The sequence below is a fragment of the Pleurodeles waltl genome, chromosome 9 (genome assembly GCF_031143425.1).
Source record: "Pleurodeles waltl isolate 20211129_DDA chromosome 9, aPleWal1.hap1.20221129, whole genome shotgun sequence".
In the NCBI taxonomy this organism is placed as follows: Eukaryota; Metazoa; Chordata; class Amphibia; order Caudata; family Salamandridae; genus Pleurodeles; species Pleurodeles waltl.
In genome coordinates, this window is record NC_090448.1 from 1048825085 (window position 1) to 1048850956 (window position 25872).

At 43.9% G+C, this 25872-nt stretch overlaps 1 protein-coding gene across 2 annotated transcripts in view; it reads right to left on the minus strand.

Annotated features, from left to right (window-relative positions):
- The window catches only part of TMX1 (thioredoxin related transmembrane protein 1), an 80476-nt gene that overhangs the window by 25127 nt on the left and 29477 nt on the right, over nucleotides 1-25872 (minus strand). For both annotated transcript variants that reach the window (XM_069208648.1, XM_069208649.1), the window contains exon 4: nucleotides 21839-21967. In XM_069208648.1, the coding sequence (XP_069064749.1) occupies nucleotides 21839-21967 (129 nt within the window). The remainder of the gene's footprint in view (nucleotides 1-21838; nucleotides 21968-25872) is intronic.

Consider the following 25872-nt stretch of genomic DNA (forward strand, 5'->3'; position numbering starts at 1 on the left):
TTTGTTATTAACAACGTGCGGTCAACCCACTCATCTGCTTTTAGAACCAGAAACTTCTATAGCTGTGGACAAGAGCTTTGAGTAACTAAACCATGCACCCTTACATACTGTAGACGTGCCTTACCTCCATCCCTACACAAATGCCCTTCCTTCTTTTAAAAACAAACCCTTTATGACGCATGGATGAGAGGCCAGTTGCGGAAGAATTACAATAATGAAAACAGCCTGGAGACAGAATAACAAAATGACCATGTGATTTACAGGTTCACATCTATTCTTGTGGGTACACTTAGCAGCAATCAACATGTGAAAGGATGATGGTAAAGGGCCCAACTGAGGTAGCTAAAGCTTACACAAATTTCAGGGAACTTCCATTTCAAATTTGGCAGTATACAGGCCCTGAGAACAGATCCGGTTCCCTGGCATATGTCTCTGAAAGGTACATGGCAGGAGAATGCAATCTTGTTAGCACTGGTGGGGTGGGGTTTTCACCCAACCTCCCCAGGGAGGGATTTTATGCATTACATCATTCATTACAATCACGCGACCAACGATGATCTTTAAACTATGTAGTGCCCCAATTCTTAAATTCTAAGAGTCTTATAGGATTTAACTGATTATAAGGTTTGATGTTTTTATAATATTATCTAGAGTTATGTTTGTCTTTGCTAGTATCTTTATTACATTTAAGGAATGTGATCCATATTTTCTACAATAAATCAGGATACAATAATTGCTCATGAATATAATCTATCTATCAAGCATCCTGGAATGGTAAAAGTCCATCATTAATCCAGCATGTTCGGGATGGGGGCTCAATGCTCAAACAGAAGGACTCTTCTTTCAGCAAAGTGTTATGTGCTCCTTTTTAAGGAGATGGTGCTGATCTAAAAATCTAATTTGGCGATGCCAAGGCTAACTACATTGAAGTATGCCCCTTATCCCAGCCACAAAGAAAACTGCTCACACTTTTGGTTCAGATCAATTGCAAACATCTTTATGGGCAGCGACACTGTGCCTCAAAAATTGAGTCAGTGACTCACTAGAGAACTTTACAGTGGTGTAGTGACCAAAGAAGCCCTCGCAGACTGTCCGATCTGATGTTCGAACCCTGCAATGTAAAATCTAACACCGCAAGGCAGGTTCTAATGGTCATTCTCAAAGAACTGAAATGCGGCCAAACTATGAAGACTAGGTGCCCTAACAGCTCATCACACAGAAGTCTGTAGAATGGTCTGCACAGAATATCCCAAATTTGGATTGCACTACTAATAGGAATATGCTTAGTGTAAAAAGGCATCATCTTCAACATATTCAATATGACTCAGAAGGCACTAATAGTGAGCTCCAGGCAAAATGTCTACTGCATGGTAAACACAAACTGAATGGAGGTTAAGAATAATGAACATCCCATCAAAAAGTTGTCAGCATCTGTCCAACGTTCCAAAGTTGGACCCAAGGACAGACGGCCCAGGATAAGCTTTAACTTGTGTCAATGATCTGGTTCCGCTACTACAAGGTGAAAATGTAGCAATCGCAAGTGGAGCTCAAAAAGATGCGATGGCCCCTAGCAGAATGCCTGTAATGCCAAATGCATTCGAAAACAAGATGCTGCTATGGTATTGATTGGTCAATAAGTGACCCACAACACCTTGTTCAGGCTTTCACCAGGCTAAGGTCCAACATGGCCCTTGGCAGTTCGTGGAGAACCCATGTTTGTTTAAAGGTTCAGAGCGACTGAGTTAGACCTCACATCCTACTTTGAAGCTGCCTTGATGACAGTATAGACAGAAACTGAACTTCTGCCTGTCCCACAAAGGCGCCCACCAGTGACAGGATCATGTTAAAAACCCAAGCAGCAGCATTTCAACTGAATCCCAGTCTTCTGCAATGGAAATATTGGTTTCCCACCACCACGAAATAAAGGTACTTTCTATGTTTCTCATCTACAAATGTAAGGAAGCAGGCATGCCGAAGGTCTAAGATCACACACAGTCCTTAATTCTTTATTTTCAAATAAACAGTAGAAGTACTATAACTCTGCCACTTTTATAAGGGTGGGATTGGCTTGATTGTGTCTAAAAAGAGAGCCTCTCAATCTCCTGAGTTGTTGAGTTTGCTTTATAAATAGTCTGAGACTATGAGGGTTTAAATCACTGCTGGAGACGGAGCTACAGTTCTAAAGCAGACCCATCAGGTCTCACAAAACTCTATATAATCCAGCACTATTATCTCCACAGAGTACACATCACCCATAAAAGAATTAACCTTGTGTCTTGTTGTGTGCGCTAGCTGTCCCAGGTGCGGTGAGAAGGGAGCAGATTTCTTTTACATATTCTGGGGTTGCCCCTTCCTCATGGAGCTCTGGGATACGGTACTGGAGGAGCCAATGTTTGGGACATCTTCAGAGGGCCATAGCTGGTTCAGGGATTAGTAGGTTTGCATATTTGATCCTTGTCCTGGACAGGCACCAAGTACTTGTGAACTGGACGAGCTTGAGAGGGCCAGGCACATTGAAATGGAGGAAATAACGTGGAACATGGACTGACTGTGAAAGTACTATTGTTAGAAATGGGGTCTCTGGTTGGCAGTCAATTTGCACTCTGTCCAAGCAGGGACCCTTCACTCTAGTCAGGGCAATGGAAATCCACACTTAAAATAACCCCTGCTCACCCCTTTGGAAGCTAGGCACAAGCAGTCAGGCTTAACACATAGGCAATGTGTTAAGTATTTGTACCAACACACACAGTAATACAGTGAAAACACTAAAGAAATAGACAACACCAGTTTAGAAAAATAGCCAATATTTACCTTAATCAAACAACACAACAAAAAGACAAAAATCCAACACACACAAGTAAAGTGAGACGATGCGTCGTTTTCCTTTCTCGCAGGAGAACAATGCATCGATTTCCAGACAGACAGCTCGGGTCCAGGCAGGTTCACGCTGAATTTGACGCCTGACAATGATGCATGTAAAATGTGGTTGCACGATGACGAGGAAGGAACTGCGTTGCGTGGGGTTTGAGTTAGCAGCCGCAAGCGGGTATTGCATAGTTTCTCCAGCCACGATGCAGATGGTGCATACATTTTTCAGCTGCGCTGCAGGTGGTGTGTCAGAATTTTTCCCGCACTGCTCCTGTGTGTGGATTTCAGTCTTGGTTCCACCAGCTTCACCTCTCAAGGGCTCAGGGACTGGATAGGACAATACTTTGCAGGGTAGGAGTCTCAGCAAGAGAGCCCAAGTGCCGGTAGGGGAAATCTTTGATGGCCCGGAGATTACAAAACAGGAGGTAAGCTCAGTTCAAGTCCTTGGAGACACTTCACAAGCAGGAATATACCACAAAGTCCAGTCTTTGTCCTCTTTCAGGCAGAAGCAGCAACTGCTGGCCAACCCAGCAAAGCACAGTCACAGACAAAGGGGCAGTACTCCTCCTACAGCTCTTTTCCTTGGCAGAGGTTCCTCTTTAATCAAGAAGCAATCTAGGGTTTTGGGTCCACTACTTATACCCCTTTCTGCCTTAGAAATTGGTAAACTTCAAAAGGAAAGTCTCGGTCTTTCCCAGGCCTGCTCCAGACTCACACTAGGGGGTTGGGACTGCATTGTGTGAAGGCACACACAGCCCATTAGGTGTGTCAGCTCCTCTCTAGCCCAGATGGCCCATCATGATATGCAGGCTACACTCCAGCTCCCTTTGTGTCACTGGCTGGTGGAGATTCAAAAACAGCCCAACTGTCAGTCTGACTCAGACAGGGAATACATAAATAGGCAGATCACAGAATGGTTTAAGCAAGAAAATGCCCACTTTCAAAAAAGTGGCATTTTCAAACTGACAATTTAAAAAACAACTTTATGGTGAGCTCAGAGACCCCAAGCTCCACATCTCTACCTGCTCCCAAAAGGATACTGCACTTAAAAGTTATTTAAAGACAGCCCCCATGTTAACCTATGAGAGAGAGATAGGCCTTGCAACAGTGAAAACCGAATTTGGCAGTATTTCACTGTTAAGACATGTAAAAACACACCATTTAATGTCCTACCTTTAACATACACTGCACCCTGCCCATGGGGTTACCTAGGGCCTAGCTTACGGGAGCCTTACATGCATAAAAAGGGAAGGTTTGGGCCTGCAAGTGGGAACACTTGCCAGGTCGAATTGTCAGTTTAAAACTGCATACACAAACACTGCAGTGGAAGGTCTGAGTCATGTTTACAGGGCTACTCATGAGGGTGGCACAAAAAGTGCATTTGATTTACAGGCCCTGGACACCTCTAGTGCACTTTATTAGGGACTTACTAGTGAATCAAATATGGCAAGCATGGAAAACCCAATTACACATACAATTTATACTGAGAGCACTTGCACTATAGCACTGATAAAAAGGGGTAAGGTGCCCAGAGTACCAAAACGAGCAAAAACAAAGTCCAGCACACAGTCAAAACATAGGAAGTAGAGGCAAAAAAGACAGTGGAGACCACTCCAAGGATGCCAGGTCTAGCAGCTATCATCAAAAGGGAAGAAAGAAAGGGTATACAACAGTGCACGATAGCATATGCATGGGATGAGATTACTGAATCGTGCCTGTATCTAGATAGTACTGGACAGTGCCAGTTTCCGTAACACAGTGAAGCAGAAGAACAGTATAAGATGAAGGGCCTAGTAGACATTCATGGTAGTACAATGGGAGCTCTTTGTTCCTCCTTCCCCACACGATCACCAACCAGCAAGTGGAATGCAAACTGAATTGACCCGAAAAACTCTGTAAGGTACAAAGTATTATATATGGTAGAATATATGATTTGCCTGCTCAAATTGTTTTGTTATGTGTTCAAATTTTTCACGTTTATTGGAATAGTAACTGGTTGATACACACAAACTGCACCAGTGACAGTTCATCATAAAATACTTTACTAGAGGATTACATGAATAAGTATGTAGTGTCTTCTGTTACATGTAATTTAAATCTACACGACACTGAAAACTAACATTCACATTGGCATGCAATGTTAAGAAACAGTGTATTCATGAAAACTGAGTTTGTTTAAACAATACAAAACGATTGTTAAATGTAAAAAGACCCAGGCATCAATGGGTATTTAGGTGCACTGGTAATAACAGAGAAAGTTCTCCAAAACTGACATGGGCTATGAGATGGTGCAGAGGATATGAGTTGGTATCTAGATCAGTCATTGGGATTTCTTGACCTCCGTTGAGCTTGGGATAATCAACTGGTTCCTCTCCTATGGTAACATTTTGCCAGCGTCTTCCATATGAGAGGTCTTGGAAGAGAGAATAAGATCTTAGCAGTACTGCATGCATGGAGCTCATGACTTAGCAGTGACAGTGCCGATCATATACTGGTGAAGTATATCCTACTTCGAGTGCCCAAACTATTTTTCACCCCTCCCCCCCAACCCCAATACGGAGATCGAGAACATGTTTTCTGGGGGTGGCCAGGATAGAGTTATTGTTTTCACCTGCTATGTTGATGAAATCCCTGGACATCAGCAGCTACTGTTCAGCTATTCGTGCCTATGGTGAGCATGATCTTATAAACTGAGTGTAGGCCAGCAGAAACTGAGTGGGATGATTAAACCCTTGCCCCAGATGGAGCCAAGATGGAGTTGGTATGATGACTTACATTAGAACCATTTGGACTAAAACTTTATTAGCACTAAACAGCTGGCCACCTTGTCCCGGCTGAAGGACATTGTTTTACTCTTTAGGGAAGTCACAATCACTACCATAACCAGGGATGGTGGATTTCTTGGGGTGACCCATTACGTAATATCCAGTGACTATGAAATAAGCTCAGAGAAGAGTGTCCTCCAAATATCCTGTGTCTATATGAGCACCTCCACTATTTTGACCTGAGCTACCCTTTGGGGGTTTGAGTGGCAGCTTTAAGGCTTCTTGTCCACCACATCTTAGATGTCATCATTTTCTGACCAGGCAAAATGTCTCAATGGAGAGTATTTCAACATCTTGCCAAGATGGCATGGCATCCCTTTTAAAAGCATGTCCTAATGGCCATTGGTACCAGCCTCTAGATTTGTGCCTGGATTCCCTTGATGAAGCTTCTAGTGAGATGGGTCCAAAAGAGGGACACCTAAGGAGCTAAGATTAGCACATGGATTGGGAAAGATGGTACTGGGCTAAATGGGGCCGATGCTTTGAGCTGTTTGCACAAGTAGTACTGAGTATTAGGACAGCATGGGGGCAAAGCCTACAGGAGCATCGAGGGGAGCTGAGAGAACTTCTGTAATCCAGATTCAGCTGCTCCTGGACCAGGCAAATCAAATCTGCATGCTACAGATGCCACTACTCTTCAGAGAGGAGATGCAAAGGAAGAGTCGACCAGGGACTGAGCACTCTTCTGAGCTGCTGCAGACAGATGCTCCCAATAGCTCGGTGACTATGCAAAACCACATGCTACTTTAAGATGTTGACTGATAAGGTATTAAGGTCACGTACTGCTTAGTGTGGTACACCTCAGGTTTTGGGTCACCCTTCCAAAACGACAGATGTCCAGGAAAAATGTTGCTCAGTGGGAGCTTTTGTGGCTTTTGCTCCACTTAAAGTGTTCAGGAGAGCGGGAAAAGAGAACTAGTGGTGTGTCTGAACACTGTTTTGTCAACTTCCGGGAACGTCTTTTATGCTGAGGGTCTCAGCGAGCTGAGTGTGTGGCACTTACATTCCCATTTATTCCATGAACAGAGCAGTACTTTGGCTCAACCAAAAGGAAGGACAAGGAGTCAGGCGACAAGCTTACTTGCTCAGGCTAAAAGCACAAAAGATAAAAGCACAGAGGAGGAGTTGGGCTTTAACCCCTGGTGCAAGAATCCAGTGTAATCAGTCATTTTCACAGACTGAGACAGTGCAATATGCAAAGCGCCAAGTCTACAAGAAGTGTCTTAAACCTTTGGCACACTAGTGTCTTGGGACCTCAATGTTCAAAAGAGGAACAGCGTTTACATCACAAGTGCTTGAGTACCTCTAATCGTGTGATGTGGCCTCCAATGGGCCTTCGATTCCATCTGCTCCATGCTTCTACACTGTGCCATGATAAAAAGGTCCGTTTGGAACAATTTGTTTGGTATCAATTTGTTTGGTATCATGACAAAAACGATATTGTGACTGGTATTTTCACCTTCCCTTGGCTTAACAATGTCACCTACATAGGAGAAAGTATGAGGAAGTAATGCCTAGCTACCTGATCAGCAGAAAGGGTCACCAAAACCATGCCTTCTGGTCAAGACCGTGTTACTTATCTCCCAATTCATCCTCCTGCTGATGAAATACAACATTTCTTTACAGATCAGTGCAACCGTCACACGAGGCATATAGCTCCAGAGGAATCTTGTACTCATGATAACACAGAGAACATGCATGTGCTGCATGACCAGTGCCCCAAAGAGGAGGTAGGGATTACATGAGTCAGATGCTGTAAACGGTCAATGGCACAACATGCGTGGCTGAAAGGCACAGCATTGTGGTACATGCTACCCAGAGTCAATAAAATGACTTGAAAAATAACAGCACAAATATATCGAAAACAATGCTCAAAACTTTTAGATCTAGACCTCATACACCAGAAGCAGGCTCAAATCGAGACTATTTGAGAGGGTGACATGGTAAAGATGATTGGGAAGGTCCTCACTCGAGGAATGATGGCAGTATGCGGCTTAATATGCACACAACCAAGGTTCCAAAACAAAGTTGTTTTTTTTAAAGGTTATACGAGATGAGATCCAGTATAAAAGAGGAGGAAAAATAGCTATAATTTGCTGAGGTAACCATGTGTGCGTCAAAAGCGTGCATTCTGACCAAGGTAGATAATTTTACAAAACACCAGCTACCTAAATGGGAGCTAATATAGTGAAATTAGGACTGAGGTGATGTGATGTGTTCATTTTAGGACGGAGACAAAAGCAGATTGTTTTGCGTGCTCTTTGAAATTTAACATCCGAGATGGGTATCCAGCACAAATGCTACTGTGTTTGTCCAAGCAGAATACAACAGCTAAGACAAAGGCAATATGGCAGTGCAGAATCAGCAAAAGCAGGATTACACAGGGTAGCCTACGATGGTAAAATAAGCTATTTGGGACAGCACTTACTTGAGACAGAAAAAATAGATGTATAATAAAGATAACAACTTGTTGCAAATCTTTTACTATAGAGAGTGTTGAGGAAGCACTGAACCTATGGATGGAGGTATCCAAGGAAAAATTGTAAGGATCCCCAGGTTCTCTCACAGGTCTAATGAGGCAAAGAGTCAGCTATTAATTTTGGGATTGAGTTCCTAACTAGCCAGCAATGACCTTACTAGCCCATTATTCTGAGGGGTACTGAGCGTCAGTGAATGGAAAAACAGACAGATGGCATGGACGCTCACAAGGGTACCAGATAAACGCAGAAGAATTGAGTGATATAAAAGAATTTTGGTGCTGACCAAAATCTGGCTTATAAAAGAACAAAGCAGTAGGAGAGAAAAATTCAAGTTTTACCCAGAGGTTTCTATTGGACAGAAATATAAAGAACCACGTCAGTGTTCTTCACTCAACCAGCAATTCACAAAGAAAGAAATGAACTGTGGTTAATGGTACTGAAGGCCCAAAAGTGGTTATCAGGAATCAAAGCACTAGCTTGGATCCGGTGTTCGGACAAATGTACTATATTTTCCGGCGTATAAGACGACTGGGCGTATAAGACGACCCCCTACTTTTCCTGTTAAAATATAGGGTTTGGGCTATACTCACCGTATAAGACTACCCCTCTTCCAACACACACCAAATAAAAATTAAAAAACATCAGGTTTGATTTTATTATGGTAATTTTAATTCAAATGCTTATGACATGCAGGTACGTAGTAGGAAAACTGTCACTTATAAACATAAGGCTCTTTGTTATCAAACATGTAAACATAAAACAGTGCAAGTGAATTAAACTTTTCCTAGTTCACTCTAAAGCTGAAAGGAAGGATAAGACAATAAACCCATGGGAACTGCCATGCTGTTTGTTTTCTAAGTTGTCAACCAAACTGGAACTGATGATGATAGGAGGAAGATAACAAACAATAGAGAGAGAGAGCAAGTGCTGGGCAAGTCCCTGTCGAGTCAGCAACGCCCATCATAACTCCAAGCTATTTTTACAGGATTTGCTGGCCTGACAGTTTCTCTTTAAAAGCCTTCAAAATCCTCCTGTTCGTCATCTGATATCATAAGTAAATCAATTACATCTTGTGGTACATTTGTAAAGCAGTCATCGTATGGATCTAATTCCGTATCAGATGGTGTGCTCTCAGCTTCGGCTTTCTCTTCATCTTGCCACAGGTAGTCGTCATCCATACCATCTAATGAATTTGATATGCCACACTTCTTGAAAGACTGGATGTAAAGAAATGGCTCCCTGTTGCAGTTACCCCCCACTTTTTGCCTGATACTGATGCTGACTTGACTGAGAAGTGTGCTGGGATCCTGCTAACCAGGCCCCAGCACCAGTGTTCTTTCACCTAAAATGTACCATTGTCGCCACAATTGGCACACCCCTGGCATCCAGGTAAGTCCCTTGTAACTGGTACCCTGGGTACCAAGGGCCCTGATGCCAGGGAAGGTCTCTAAGGGCTGCAGCATGTCTTATGCCACCCTAGGGACCCCTCACTCAGCACAGGCACACTGCTTGTCAGCCTGTGTGTGCTGGTGGGGAGAAAATGACTAAGTCGACATAGCACTCCCCTCAGGGTGCCATGCCAACCTCACACTGCCTGTGGCATAGGTAAGTCACCCCTCTAGCAGGCCTTACAGCCCTAAGGCAGGGTGCACTATACCACAGGTGAGGGCTTATGTGCATGAGCACTATGCCCCTACAGTGTCTAAGCAAAACCTTAGACATTGTAAGTGCAGGGTAGCCATAAGAGTATATGGTCTGGGAGTCTGTCAAAAACGAACTCCACAGCTCCATAACGGCTACACTGAATACTGGGAAGTTTAGTATCAAACTTCTCAGAATAATAAACCCACACTGATGCCAGTGTTGGATTTATTAAAAAATGCACAGAGAGGGCATCTTAGAGATGCCCCCTGTATTTTACCCAATTGTTCAGTGCAGGACTGACTGGTCTCTGCCAGCCTGCTGCTGAGAGACGAGTTTCTGACCCCATGTGGTGAGGGCCTTTGTGCTCTCTGAGGACAGAAACAAAAGCCTGCTCTGGGTGGAGGTGCTTCACACCTCCCCCTGCAGGAACTGTAACACCTAGCAGTGAGCTTCAAAGGCTCAGGCTTCGTGTTACAATGCCCCAGGGCACTCCAGCTAGTGGAGATGCCCGCCCCCTGGACCCAGCCCCCATTTTTGGCGGCAAGTCCAGGAGAGAGAATGAGAAAAACAAGGAGGAGTCACTGGCCAGTCAGGACAGCCCCTAAGGTGTCCTGAGCTGAGGTGAATCTAACTTTTAGAAATCCTCCATCTTGCAGATGGAGGATTCCCCCAATAGGAATAGGGATGTGCCCCCCTCCCCTCAGGGAGGAGGCACAAAGAGGGTGTAGCCACCCTAAAGGACAGTAGCCATTGGCTACTGCCCTCCCAGACCTAAACACACCCCTACATTCAGTATTTAGGGGCTCCCCAGAACCTAGGAAACTAGATTCCTGCAACTTACGAAGAAGAGGACTGCTGAGCTGAAAAACCCCTGCAGAGAAGAAAAAGACACCAACTGCTTTGGCCCCAGTCCTACCGGCCTCTCTCCCTCCTTCAGAAGAAAACTGCTCCAGCTACGCTTTCCCCAGGACCAGCGACCCCTGAATCCTCAGAAGACTGCCCTGCTTCCAAAAGACCAAGAAACTCCCGAGAACAGCGCCCCTGTTCAACAAAGACTGCAACTTTGTTTCCAGAGGAGCAGATTTAAAGACCCCTGCAATCCCCGCAAGAAGCGTGAGACTTGCAACACTGCACCCGGCGACCCCGACTCGACTGGCGGAGAAACAACGCTACAGGGAGGACCCTCCGGCGACTCCAAGACTGTGAGTAACCATAGTTGTCCCCCCTGAGCCCCCACAGCGACGCCTGCAGAGGGAATCCCGAGGCTCCCCCTGACCGCGACTGCCTGACTCTGAAATCCCGACGCCTGGAAAAGACCCTGCACCCGCAGCCCCCAGGACCTGAAGGATCGGAACTCCAGTGCAGGAGTGACCCCCAGGAGGCCCTCTCCCTTGCCCAGGTGGTGGCTACCCCGAGGAGCCCCCCCCTTGCCTGCCTGCAACGCTGAAGAGACCCCTTGGTCTCTCATTGAAACCTATTGGAAACCCGAAGCGTGTTTGCACACTGCACCCGGCCGCCCCCGCGCTGCTGAGGGTGCACTTTTTGTGCTGACTTGTGTCCCCACCAGTGCCCTACAAAACCCCCCTGGTCTGCCCTCCGAGGACGCAGGTACTTACCTGCTGGCAGACTGGAACTGGGGCACCCCCTTACCTTCATTGAAGCCTATGTGTTTTGGGCACCTCTTTGACCTCTGCACCTGACCGGCCCTGAGCTGCTGGTGTGGTAACTTTGGGGTTGCTCTGAACCCCCAACGGTGGGCTACCATGGACCCCAATTTGAACCCCGTAGGTGGTTTACTTACCTGCAAGAACTAACAATAACTTACCTCCCCAGGAACTGTGAAAATTGCACGGTGTCCACTTTTAAAATAGCTATATGTGTTTTATGTAAAAAGTATATATGCTATTGTGATTATTCAAAGTTCCTAAAGTACTTACCTGCAATACCTTTCAAATGAGATATTACATGTAGAATTTGAACCTGTGGTTCCTAAAATAAACTAAGAAAATATATTTTTCTATACAAAAACCTATTGGCTGGAATTGTCTCTGAGTGTGTGTTCCTCAGTTATTGCCTGTGTGTATGTACAACAAATGCTTAACACTACTCCTTGGATAAGCCTACTGCTCGACCACACTACCACAAAATAGAGCATTGGTATTATCTCTTTTTGCCACTATCTTACCTCTAAGGGGAACCCTTGGACTCTGTGCATGCTATTCCTTACTTTGAAATAGCACATAGAGAGCCAACTTCCTACATTGGTGGATCAGCGGTGGGGTACAAGACTTTGCATTTGCTGGACTACTCAGCCAATACCTGATCACACGACAAATTCCAAAAATTGTCATTAGAAATTGATTTTTGCAATTTGAACTATTTTTCTAAATTTTTAAAAGTCCTGCTAGGGCCTTGTGTTAGTCCCCGTTAGCATTTCTTTTAGAGTTTAAAAGTTTTGTGAAAGTTTGAATTAGACTCTAGAACTAGTTTTAGATTCTTAAAAAGTATTCCAACTTTTAGGAGCATAATGTCTAGTGCAGAGATAAATGTGGAGGAACTCGACCTCACACCTTACCTCCATCTTAAGATGAGGGAGCTGAGGTCACACTGCAAAATAAAGAAAATAGCAATGGGCCCCAGACCTTCTAAACTACAGCTCCAGGAGCTTTTGGCAGAGTTTGAAAGAGCCAACCCCTCTGAGGATGGCAACACAGAGGATGAAGATAGTGACTTGGAGGAAAATTCCCACCTACCAGTCCTAACTAGGGAGAACAGGGCCACTCCAGCCCTGTCTCCAAATATAATAGTCAGAGATGCTGCTTCCCTCACAGGAGGGACCAACATCTCTGAAATCACTGAGGATAACTCCAGTGAAGAGGACATCCAGTTAGCCAGGATGGCCAAAAGATTGGCTTTGGAAAGACAGATCCTAGCCATAGAAAGGGAAAGACAAGAGATGGGCCTAGGACCCATCAATTGTGGCAGCAACATAACTAGGGTCAGAGATTCTCCTGACATGTTAAAAATCCCTAAAGGGATTGTGACTAAATATGAAGATGGTGATTATATCACCAAATGGTTCACAGCTTTTGAGAGGGCTTGTGTAACCAGAAAAGCGAACAAATCTCACTGGGGTGCTCTCCTTTGGGAAATGTTCACTGGAAAGTGTAGGGATAGACTCCTCACACTCTCTGGAAAAGATGCAGAATCTTATGACCTCATGAAGGGTACCCTGATTGAGGGCTTTGGATTCTCCACTGAGGAGTATAGAATTAGATTCAGGGGGGCTCAAAAATCCTCGAGCCAGACCTGGGTAGATTTTGTAGACTACTCAGTGAAAACACTGGATGGTTGGGTAATTGGAAATGAAGTGCATGACTATGTTGGGCTTTATAATTTGTTTATGAAAGAACACATTTTAAGTAACTGCTTCAATGAAAAGTTGCATCAGTATCTGGTAGACCTAGGTCCAATTTCTCCCCAAGAATTGGGAAAGAAGGCAGACCACTGGGTCAAGACTAGGGTAACCAAAACTTCTACTGGGGGTGACCAAAAGAAAGGGGTTACAAAGCCTCCCCAGGAGAAAGTGGGTGACACTAGAAACAAAGAAAAAGAGTCCTCTGTAGGCCCCCAAAAACCAGAACAGGTGGGTGGGCCCCATGACACAACCCAAAACAAAGGTGGATACCAGGGTAAGAACTGGGATGCCACTAAGGCATGGTGCCATAACTGTAGACAGACAGGGCACCACACCAAGGACACTTCTTGTCCCAAAAACAAACCCCCTAGCAAAATCCCAGGGGTAGCCAGTGTAGCCATTGGGGACGACTCCTCAGATGAGGAGGTCTTCATAGCCTTCAACTGGAAAAAGGGCCCAACAGGTGGGTTGGAGATTCCAGAGGGAAGTAGACACTTCCACCACCTACTGGTGAATGGAATCCCAGCCACTGCCCTGAGAGACACTTGTGCCAGTCACACTATTGTGCATGACAGGCTAGTGTTCTCAAACCAGTACATCCCAGGTGAGACTGCCAGAGTAAGAGTTAGCCCAGACAGGGTCACTGATAGGCCTGTGGCTTTTGTGCCCATAGAAGTGGGTGGTACTTTTAGCTGGAGAAGGGTGGTAGTCAGTACAGACCTCCCCCTTGATTGTCTCCTTGGAAATGACTACCCAGAGGTTAGTCAGAGCCCAAGAGAGGAACTGGTCCAGTGCCAGTCCCCTCCCAAGGATTCTGGAGGTGCTGCCTCTGCAGTAACTGCAAGTAGGCCCCAGAAGAAAAAGAAAAGAAAACAGTGTAGGAAGGGTGGACAACCTTTAGCCAAGGTTCCAGCAAGCCAAGGAGATTCTGCTCCAGTAGGGGAGAACTCCAAAAGTGGCACTGGTAAAGTCCAACCTGACCCACAAGAAGTCCTGGCTAGTCAGGCAACTGTTAAGCCTGAGTGGGTGGCTCCTCAGCTAACAGAAGAAAGAGTGGAAGAAGGGTGTTTACTACAAGATGTGGTAACCCCCCACTCTAATACAGAATACAGGCACCCTGAACCCAAAGAAGCCTGTAACTTAGCCCCTTCCCTTGTAGGTGAAGAGCTAAAGGTGTGGTTCTGGGCACTGACAGCTGTCAGTGGCCTCTGCTGGGTGTTAGCCTTTATGGCTGCAATATCCTTGGCATGGTGGTCAGACCCTATGCCAAATAGCAAGTTAGGCCCCCTGACCCTGTTGGTCATGGTGGGGTTACTCCAGCTCTGGGTAACCTCTTTGGGTAAGCTAGGGGTGACCCTGGCTAAGATAAGATTAGCAGAGGTGGATACCTCTAACCCCAAAATAAAGAGAATGGGTAAGACACAGACAAGAGGCAATTCAGACTAGGTCCTATCACTGTGGAAGTGGGTCAGTACCCCAGAGGGAATGACCTGAACAGAAGGATGTAAGGCAGAGTAGGCCCTGCAACAAACCAGCCTATTTCCTCTACTCTTCCTCGCCTGACAGACTAGGAAGACTCTCCCAGCTTTGGCTGAGTCTCCTGGCCTGTGGGCTGGGGGGGCTTGTGTAAAGAAATGGCTCCCTGTTGCAGTTACTCCCCACTTTTTGCCTGATACTGATGCTGACTTGACTGAGAAGTGTGCTGGGATCCTGCTAACCAGGCCCCAGCACCAGTGTTCTTTCACCTAAAATGTACCATTGTCCCCACAAATGGCACACCCCTGGCATCCAGGTAAGTCCCTTGTAACTGGTACCCTGGGTACCAAGGGCCCTGATGCCAGGGAAGGTCTCTAAGGGCTGCAGCATGTCTTATGCCACCCTAGGGACCCCTCACTCAGCACAGACACACTGCTTGCCAGCTTGTGTATGCTGGTGGGGAGAAAATGACTACGTCGACATGGCACTCCCCTCAGGGTGCCATGCCAACCTCACACTGCCTGTGGCATAGGTAAGTCACCCCTCTAGCAGGCCTTACAGCCCTAAGGCAGGGTGCACTATACCACAGGTGAGGGCATATGTGCATGAGCACTATGCCCCTACAGTGTCTAAGCAAAACCTTAGACATTGTAAGTGCAGGGTAGCCATAAGAGTATATGGTCTGGGAGTCTGTCAAAAACGAACTCCACAGCTCCACAATGGCTACACTGAATACTGGGAAGTTTAGTATCAAACTTCTCAGAATAATAAACCCACATTGATGCCAGTGTTGGATTTATTAAAAAATGCACACAGAGGGCATCTTAGAGATGCCCCCTGTATTTTACCCAATTGTTCAGTGCAGGACTGACTGGTCTCTGTCAGCCTGCTGCTGAGAGACGAGTTTCTGACCCCATGTGGTGGGGGCCTTTGTGCTCTCTGAGGACAGAAACAAAAGCCTGCTCTGGGTGGAGGTGCTTCACACCTCCCCCCTGCAGGAACTGTAACACATAGCGGTGAGCTTCAAAGGCTCAGGCTTCGTGTTACAATGCCCCAGGGAACTTCAGCTAGTGGAGATGCCCGCCCCTGGACCCAGCCCCCATTTTTGGCAGCAAGTCCAGGAGAGAGAATGAGAAAAACAAGGAGGAGTCACTGGCCAGTCAGGACAGCCCCTAAGGTGTCCTGAGCTGAGGTGACTCTGACTTTTAGAAATCCTCCATCTTGCAGATGGAGGATTCCCCCAATAGGAATAGGGATGTGCCCCCCTCCCCTCAGGGAGGAGGCACAAAGAGGGTGTAGCCACCCTAAAGGACAGTAGCCATTGGCTACTGCCCTCCCAGACCTAAACACACCCCTAAATTCAGTATTTAGGGGCTCCCCAGAACCTAGGAAACTAGATTCCTGCAACTTACGAAGAAGAGGACTGCTGAGCTGAAAAACCCCTGCAAAGAAGAAGACACCAACTGCTTTGGCCCCAGTCCTACCGGCCTGTCTCCCTCCTTCAGAAGAAAACTGCTCCAGTGACGCTTTCCCCAGGACCAGCGACCTCTGAATCCTCAGAAGACTGCCCTGCTTCCAAAAGACCAAGAAACACCCGAGAACAGCGGCCCTGTTCAGCAAAGACTGCAACTTTGTTTCCAGAGGAGCAGATTTAAAGACCCCTGCAATCCCCGCAAGAAGCGTAAGACTTGCAACACTGCACCCGGCGACCCGACTCGACTGGTGAAGAAACAACGCTACAGGGAGGACCCCCAGGCGACTCCAAGACTGTGAGTAACTAAAGTTGTCCCCCCTGAGCCCCCACAGCGACGCCTGTAGAGGGAATCCCGAGGCTCCCCCTGACTGCGACTGCCTGACTCTGAAATCCTGATGCCTGGAAAAGACCCTGCACCCGCAGCCCCCAGGACCTGAAGGATCGGAACTCCAGTGCAGGAGTGACCCCCAGGAGGCCCTCTCCCTTGCCCAGGTGGTGGCTACCCCGAGGAGCCCCCCCTTGCCTGCCTGCAACACTGAAGAGACCCCTTGGTCTCTCATTGAAACCTATTGGAAACCCGACGCGTGTTTGCACACTGCACCCGGCCGCCCCCGCGCTGCTGAGGGTGCACTTTTTGTGCTGACTTGTGTCCCCCCCCCCGGTGCCCTACAAAACCCCCCTGGTCTGCCCTCCGAGGACGCGGGTACTTACCTGCTGGCAGACTGGAACTGGGGCACCCCCTTACCTTCATTGAAGCCTATGTGTTTTGGGCACCTCTTTGACCTCTGCACCTGACCGGCCCTGAGCTGCTGGTGTGGTAACTTTGGGGTTGCTCTGAACCCCCAACGGTGGGCTACCTTGGACCCCAATTTGGACCCCGTAGGTGGTTTACTTACCTGCAAGAACTAACAATAACTTACCTCCCCCAGGAACTGTGAAAATTGCACTGTGTCCACTTTTAAAATGGCTATATGTGTTTTATGTAAAAAGTATATATGCTATTGTGATTATTCAAAGTTCCTAAAGTACTTACCTGCAAAACCTTTCAAATGAGATATTACATGTAGAATTTGAACCTGTGGTTCCTAAAATAAACTAAGAAAATATATTTTTCTATACAAAAACCTATTGGCTGGAATTGTATCTGAGAGTGTGTTCCTCATTTATTGCCTGTGTGTATGTACAACAAATGCTTAACACTACTCCTTGGATAAGCCTACTGCTCGACCACACTACCACAAAATAGAGCATTGGTATTATCTCTTTTTGCCACTATCTTACCTCTAAGGGGAACCCTTGGACTCTGTGCATGCTATTCCTTACTTTGAAATAGCACATACAGAGCCAACTTCCTACACTGGATTACTGTTTCTGCATCAACATAATTCCAGGCTTTTATGACAAACTTGCACAAAACATCCAACTGTGGAGAAACGCATGTTTCCACCTTTTGTAAATGACTTTTCGCCGCTAACCATCCACTCATTCCACTGTTCTCGAATGCGATCTTGAAATGGCTTGTTTAGGCACACATCCAGTGGCTGTACCAACGATGTCAATCCTACAGGAATAACTGCCGCATCTGTGTTTATTCTTGCCAGCCTTTGCTTGGTGCTGGGATTTAAATGAGCCCTGAACATATCCTATACCAGTAGACTACATTTTTTAATAAGTCCACCTGGTCGCCTGCTCCATACATTATCAAGCCATAGCTTTACCCCTTCTTCATCCATCCAGCCTTTTTCATGTACATGTATAAAACAACCAACAGAAAACCTGAGTTTCGGCATTGTTTTTCTTTTAAAAATAATCATTGGCCTCAGTTTGGCACCATCAGCTGTGCATGCTAGTACCACTGTAAAACTGGACTTCTCATGTCCTGTTTTAATTAAAATTGTTTTTTCACCATTTGGATGGACAGTTCTATTTCCAACCATATCAAAATTCATTGGAGTTTCATCCTTATTTCCGATACTACTAAACGCATAGCCAAGTTTATTGCACTGTTGTATTAGATATCGATGGAAACGATTTACTTTGGCATCAAGATCTGCAGGTAATTTTTGTGCAATTTTCATCTTTTGCCTCAGTACCAGATTATGCCTTTCGAAGAATTTACTACACCAGGATACAGTGGCCTTAAATCTGTTGCTGTGATCTGGGTTAGATTTGGCCCCCTGAAGGGCAAACAAACGTATTTGATTTCGTGTCACTATATAACCGCTTTTGCGATGCTCATTCACCATGTCTGCTACATGTTTTTCGAGTTCTGGCCAATGTGGGGTGCCTCTTCTTAATGCACACTTACCCCTTGGCATACTCCTTAATGCTTTTTCATTTGCTTTCCAGTCCCGAACCATCTTTTCTGTTACTCCATATTGTCTTGCAGCAGCACAGTTATTATGTTCCATGGCAAAGTTTACAACTTTAAGTTTGAAACCGGCTTCATATTTCTTTCTTCTTGCTGGTGGAGCCATGATGGGGTCTTGTCTGTTAGCCATTTGTATACTGTACTGTATGTACTGGGGTTGTACTGTATGAACTGGTACAGATACTGGTACTGGTGCTATTCACCACCACATGTATCTGCTCACCAGATAGATTGCCTTCCCTCAGAATCACCAATCCCAGTATACAACAACCAGCCAATCACGGAGAATGAATATTAAATTTAAGATTGTTGAAACTGCAGTACAACCAAAGTTAAATGCGGTCAAAATATATATATTTTTTTATAATATTGTCATATTCCAATCCAAAATGGCAGTTACTATATGCTAATCTCCTAATATGTGCCATGCGCGAGAAGAAAGAAACAGAAAACAAATGTTGTTTCTATGGTACCGTAATCACGCGCTTTGAATAGCCTGGGGCACGCGCCTGCCCAGACAACTGCCAGCGAGGATTTCGGCATACGGTAAGACCGATCAGCTCCATGTCCACAAGTAACTGAATCTTGTGGGACGCGGAACCCATCGTACGCTTGGAATTGATTTCCAAATGCAGCGTACTGTGGCTCAGCTACAGGGCGCCTGTCCCTGAAGTTTCAGCACGCCGTATACCGGCGTATAAGACGACCCCCGACTGTTGAGGAGATTTTCAGGGGTTAAAAAGTCGTCTTATACGCCGGAAAATACGGTACTCTTGGTACAATGTCAAGGGTGGAAGCTGAGGCTAAGAGAGAGGTTGAGAAGACAATTCAGTTATAGATCTGTTTAGATTTGCAATACTAACTATTGTTTTAGTAAGTTTTAACACATGCACGGGCTGAAGATCAATCCATAATGAGTACATCTATGCTTTGTATTCTTTTATTTAGGAGAAAAAGCCAAGGCAAGAGGGTAAATGGGGATCAAAAATGTTGGGCCTGTTTTTGGTGAACACCCCGATGTGTGTCTTTGATGAAAGTAAAACGGTGGGTTCAAAAGGTAACTGTCTGAAAACTGCAAATGTTAGCCCTGTAGAGTGCTAAATTGTAAGGTGCATCATTTTTATTGTCAGGGTCAGGTTTGGAAAAGCTCATAGGGTTAAGCCAGCGAGGTTGGGAGGACGCAATAGCAGGTGCCGGGAAACAGTTTTGCCCAACAAAATGCTTCTTATTAGGGGAGGGGAGGGGATGGGAGGATATAGATCTGTGTTTGACAGAGATGAGAGCTTCAGAACTCCATCACAGAAAGTGAGAAAATGTCTGGAACCACCTAGAAGTCTAATAGTTTGCTGTGTATGAAAAGTGTGGCGGGCTGTCCTATTATTAACCTTCATGGTAGCATTTATTGAGTTATCCTTCATGGTAGCACTTATTGAGTGTACAATGTGTGTTTGGTGTGTGATATGGTCAGAATTACAAAGCGTAATGTTTGAGGAAGAGATACAGCCATGTGTCAGCTGAGGAGATCAGTTGAGTTTAAGAGAAGGCCACTCTGCTTTGTTCTAATAAAATCCCTCTGTGAGTGACAACAAGGCAGTTCCCCTACCTAACTTGCGAGAGAGAGAGAGAGAGAGAGAGAGAGAGAGAGAGAGAGAGAGAGAGGAGCACTGAGGTTTTAGGAAAAAGGCAAAAAATAAGAAAATGGAACAGCTAGATTGGGTATAAATTGTCAGTTTACTACATGGTGAATGTTATCCAAGGGAAGGTGGCAAAACCAACTGTATATTAAAGCTGCTAAGCACCACCTACTACAATCAGGCACTGAAGGGCATAATACAACTCTAGCACAGGAGCACTTCTAAACAATCTGCAATAGGTGTTAACATTTAAAACAGTATGATACTCAGCACTACCTGCTTGTTTAAGTAGTCTAGCTAGACATAACCCAAGCATTGGCAAAGCCAATTTGTCTGGCATTAGCTCCCAGCAGTTTGGCTTTGTTAATGCTTGTGTCACATTAGTTTTTAAAATATGTTTTTGCTGTGGGAGCTATCAAGCCAAACATTTTTTTAAAATACTATGGAAAAAAGCAAAAATATTTTTGTCTCAAAAAGCAAACATTGCCATAGCAGTCCTTGCCACTGAACTACTTTGTGTGTGCACGTGCTCCTTGCATAAGAGCAGAGTGCCGTCATCTACTGTGAAGGTAGCCAATGTTTGAAGTAGGCTCCCCCACTGGCAAATGCTTTATGGTGCAGTGTTGGAAGAACAAACTGGCTGGCACAACAATGGATAAAGAGGACTGGCTGAAAGCCCTATAAGTAAAATTATTATACACATAATTTTAGTATAAGGTCTTGTCTAACACCAGAAATGAAATTGGTGAAAGTGAACAGCCCGGCAGAGGCATCACTTGACAAAAAAATTAAAATCCGACAGGGAGCACTGGCCATTAGAAGACTGTAGGGTATAACATTTCACCATAGCCACGTTTATAGAGCCTTGTAACATCTCAAATTCAAATAAAGCGGAGATTATTTGCACTACCAAAGAAAGATATGGTGATCCCACTCTTGCTGAAATTCACATTCCACGCTACTTAACAGGACACACTAAAACTAATGGTTGATTGCCAAGGTAAAGCATGTAAATATAATAAGATTACCTGTTCCCCAAGAAAGGGGAGTGTTAGATCTGGAGATCACTTATGAAAGAGAAGTCTTGGGATGGTGCAATGTCTGTCGAAGAAACAATCTATAGGCATGTTTTTATCATTTAGACCTGAAAGAGGGTTTTGTCATTCTTGATGAGAACATACTACAAAGCAAATCACTATTGGCCTTCTAGATGGTGCTCCAGTATATTATCTAGGTTGGAATGAGAGTCAAGATGTTTTCAACCATTTGTCCCAGCAAATTCAGCACTTGTTTAACACACATGATACAGGGCGTCAATGTTGTATTTAATTCCCCTTTAGTGCCATGTGGTCTTTTCAACATTGGAGAGCGCTGTCATTTAACAACTTCTGCGCGCTTCAAAACTAGAAGATTGTAGCTCTTATTTCTCTGTGGCATGTCTCTTTGTTGGTTTTCAAATTATAGTTACACTATTTCAGGGTCACCACAATCAAGTAGCACAGAGAAAGAGAACACTAGACAGCATATTTTCCTTATTTTTCCAAATAATCTGAGCGCACCAAACATAGCTGCCTTCGTGGAAAGAAAAAAGTGACTCAAACCATCACCATTTCATGGGCATAGACACAAACATAACTTTGATACTTACAAAAGTGAAGAAGGGGCAACCCAAGATGACACTGGTTCAATTCTTTCCCATTCCTTCTCGCTGACAAAGCTGATAAAATCTTTCTCATTCCTTGAGCCCTGGTACTTTCTAAATAATCCATCTTTAGAGCTGGGAGAAACAAAGCACTGTCAGTATCACAGGTTAGAGCTACAAGGCCAATCTTTACTTAAGCAATATTTTCACATGCTAGTTCTCTTGTGAGCTGTTGTACACTGACATTGGGAAACATAATGTCGTAGAGAAGCACTGATCACTTGCTCTAATTTTTCTGGCCTGCCTTACGTTTTCCACCACTAAACACAACAACGTTTGGAGTCATCCTACTGTGTTCCAAATTTGCATTGCACTGCTTGGAAGGAAAGCTTCTGCTGGCAAGCCGTAAAACCTCCCAACCTGATTGAAGGTAACTGCACAAAACTGTCACATGTGTGTTATTTTCCAAATTTTGTGTTGATTCGTCGAATAAGAGTCAAAGTTATTAGGCAACCAACAAGTTGTTTAAATGGAAATTGAGTCTTTCACAACTTCAAAGTAGCCATCACCAGCCCCAGTTCATTACACAGAAAACATCTTTCTTTTGTCCGTTTACGAACGCAGAAGAGAATTAGCACACTCTTGATACGTCAGGTTGTGTGCAGAACCACTCAGGGTTAATTTGTATAGGCATAGTGGTGTGCTGAGGGGAGGCTGGGGGAAGGGGAATCATAAAACCACTGGTTTGCTATGAGCTTAAGTGCAGTCCATTGAACCCGAATGAAACAAGACACCAGAACTGGGACTAAGTTTTGCACAGTTTGCCCATTTTTTTATCTAGAGTCATCGAGGAAAGCGGGGAAGTAGAAAAGTGTTAAATTGTATTTAGTTTGGCACCACTTAACTAATCTGCAAGAAATTCAGCCTGTGTAATTTCTTTCTATGAAATGATTTTAAAATGGAATCTGCAAGATATCAAGCAGCATTTTCTAAAGTCCGCTCCATATCATCTAATGTCTAGCATCTCTGGAGCACATACGCATGTTATTGCTTGTTCACTGCTCTGTTTATACCTTTCCTGCACTAAAATGGCAAACACTTTTACACCCAGAGACATAACAGTTTATTGTTGAGCACAGTCCCCCCTTTAGTTCTACAGAGCATATGGTTCTTAATCAATTCAAGATACTCAGGTGTGTTTTGCTTATTCAAGGTAGGTCATCAGTGGGAGCATTAAGAAACATAGCCTTGTAACTTTCAATAACTTCACCTCACTCTTACCGTAAGATTTTATTTAATGTTTTGGAGATGCTTTCTTTTATTTAAAGTATGTTAACGGTGGGAGCACAAACACAGCTCTGTAATGCTTAATAACCTCTCCCTGTTGTAGGGAAGGACTTGAATAAAGGGGTTGGTGTGCAGTGTAAATAAACCCACATGCACCAAATAAAAAAAAGAAAATGCAAGTCATGAACTAGATGGGCTTACAGTTCCCGTTACTGGTAATTTTCAATGAGCAATTTAGAGTGCTCAAAGTACTTTAATCCTACTGTGGCTTTGTTTTAAACGGATAAGAAATAAGGCAGGAGTGATACATATTTAGTCAACTCATCTGACTAACTTATTTCTGTGCCAGGTGAATTATAGTCATGCAGCAACTACCCTACCGCCTTACCCCCATTGACTGCGTGGGATGGGTTCTACCAGAACAATCGGTGGCTTAGTAATCATTTGAACTATAAGTCTTAAATCAGCAATTTGGTTGATGGCCAATTTATTTTACAGCTTATCAGGTCTCTCTACGCCAGTGTCGCCCAGCACCACCACTTCATTGTGAAGTGGGTTTTGACAAACATTTTATGTGGTATCTTCGTGTTATTTTATGGATAGTGCTTTAATATTCTTCATTTTGCTTTATAGCTTTCAAATATGGATAATAAACAGAAGAGAATTACTACATTTGTTATTAGGGAGAATCCAAAAGCTGAATAGGCAGAGGAGAGGTGGGTCTCCTATTACCCTTTTTCCCAATAAATTAACAGTTGAACATGAATTCTTAATGAACTCCCCTTTTTTCCATTACAGATCACCTAGAAGAAACTCGTACTCCGGCACCTACATCATCTTATTTCATGTACTATTGTTAGAGGAATAAGAAATACAGTTTGTAGTCACAAGGTGAGTCCTTTAGCGAGGGTAATCAACTAATGAAATTCTTACTGATTTTCCTTTTTATTATTAATACATAACTCAACTAAATTCTTTTGGACCGAATCATGTTCTAAAATTTAGTGAACCACTTGCCATTTCAAACCATAATAATAGTCACAATTACCTTTATTTTTACTCTTCACTGGTTTATTTAGTATGTTTGCCAATATTCCCTTCTTTTTAGGTCACACTTCCTTTTCTCTCTAGTGCACGTTTCGAGGTTTCAGGTCACTTTTTGCCAAAGAACACGGGTGCTCTATCTCAGGTACGGCCCATACACACAGCATGGTATTTTTCCTCTTTTTTCTTTTTACATTTTGATTGGCCTGTCGGATACTGTTCTAATAGCGCTGCAGCGCTTGGCATGTGTAAGAAGCATTAAAAGTCTGCTATGACAGTCTCTCTACGATACACTTAAGTTCTGCTTGCACCATCAACAGCATGCAATGCATGCAACTCATGTATAAAATTAACAGATTTCATATGTCAAGTTGTCTCACTTATACTGTCTTTATATTTGTTATTTACAGACAGCATTGAAAAAGTCCCATCTGAGACGGAACATGTGCTGGCTCATGGTCATTTGGTTGGAAGAGTGTGAACACAAAGACAACACGACATATCACATGACCTTGGACTTATGGGCTGCTGACTTTTCTGGTTATTTTGTCCTCAAACACTGTTATTTAAACAAATTGTGGACAGTGGATCCAAATCATGTCATGCTATTTTGTTCAAGTACAATAGTTATAAAGAAAGGTATTTAACGATACAGCACAAATGGTTAAATCCATGCTGTGAAATAAAAGGAGAAACAACTTTGGCATAAGTTGTTTTTTGTCAACTGTTTCTAGATTTGAACCACTGAAGCATTCAGCAGTGTTTTCGCAAGTCAATGAACATGTAGTGCTGTAGTAACATGGAATTTTACATTTGCACTTTAGTAATTTAGGATGTAAGTGATATTTTAATAGGCTACATTTTCACTGGTGCAACAAATCAATATATATATTTCATCCCAAAAAATGTAAAGCTAAAACAAAGGTGGGATTGACTAATGAACTGACTGTAGCAGTGCCCAAAATAGAATTTGTAAGACATGAAGTCATAACTTAAACTACAACTGGCCTTATGCTTCACACCTGACATAGAACGCTGACTTTAATTCAAACCCACATTTACGAAAGGATTAAAATGTTAAGTGTTGAATCTAAACCTGTATATCTGTTTTAATGTTAGTTTAGAGATGTATCAGAAGGCCTACTATTTTTATTTTGTTTGTTTGGATTGCCAATGTTCTTAAATGTGTAAAGTGACATACAACTATTTCATGTTCATGTGTATTTTTATGAACCGTGGGTTGCTACCCAATTTTTGGTGGGTCATGAAGGTTCAAACAATAAATAAAGATGCCTTTAAATTCGACTCATGTTTGCAGAGTATCAAAGACAGGGTCTAAGGTATATGTCAGGCTAGGTTTTATGACAAATTGCTGCTTGTTTTTATTACTGGGGATTTGTGTTTGCAAACTCCTCTCACTTTCCAGAGAAAGAAAAGTAAAATGAATTATGTGACAACCTTGCTAGTAGAGGGAATATGAAAGGAAAGGCTGTAGAATGTAATTTCTTTCGTAACACAAAAAATTGAAAATATCTGTAAATGACTGTACATATTCAGCAGTTAGGAAAGCAAAAAAGAAGCACATCTGTCATTCTGAAGTGTGATGGAAACAAAGATTTTAATTGGGTCAAAACAAATCAAGACACTTTACTGGGTGATGCACAAATGCTAAGTATTCACTGAAATCCGATTTCTACACATCATTCGTG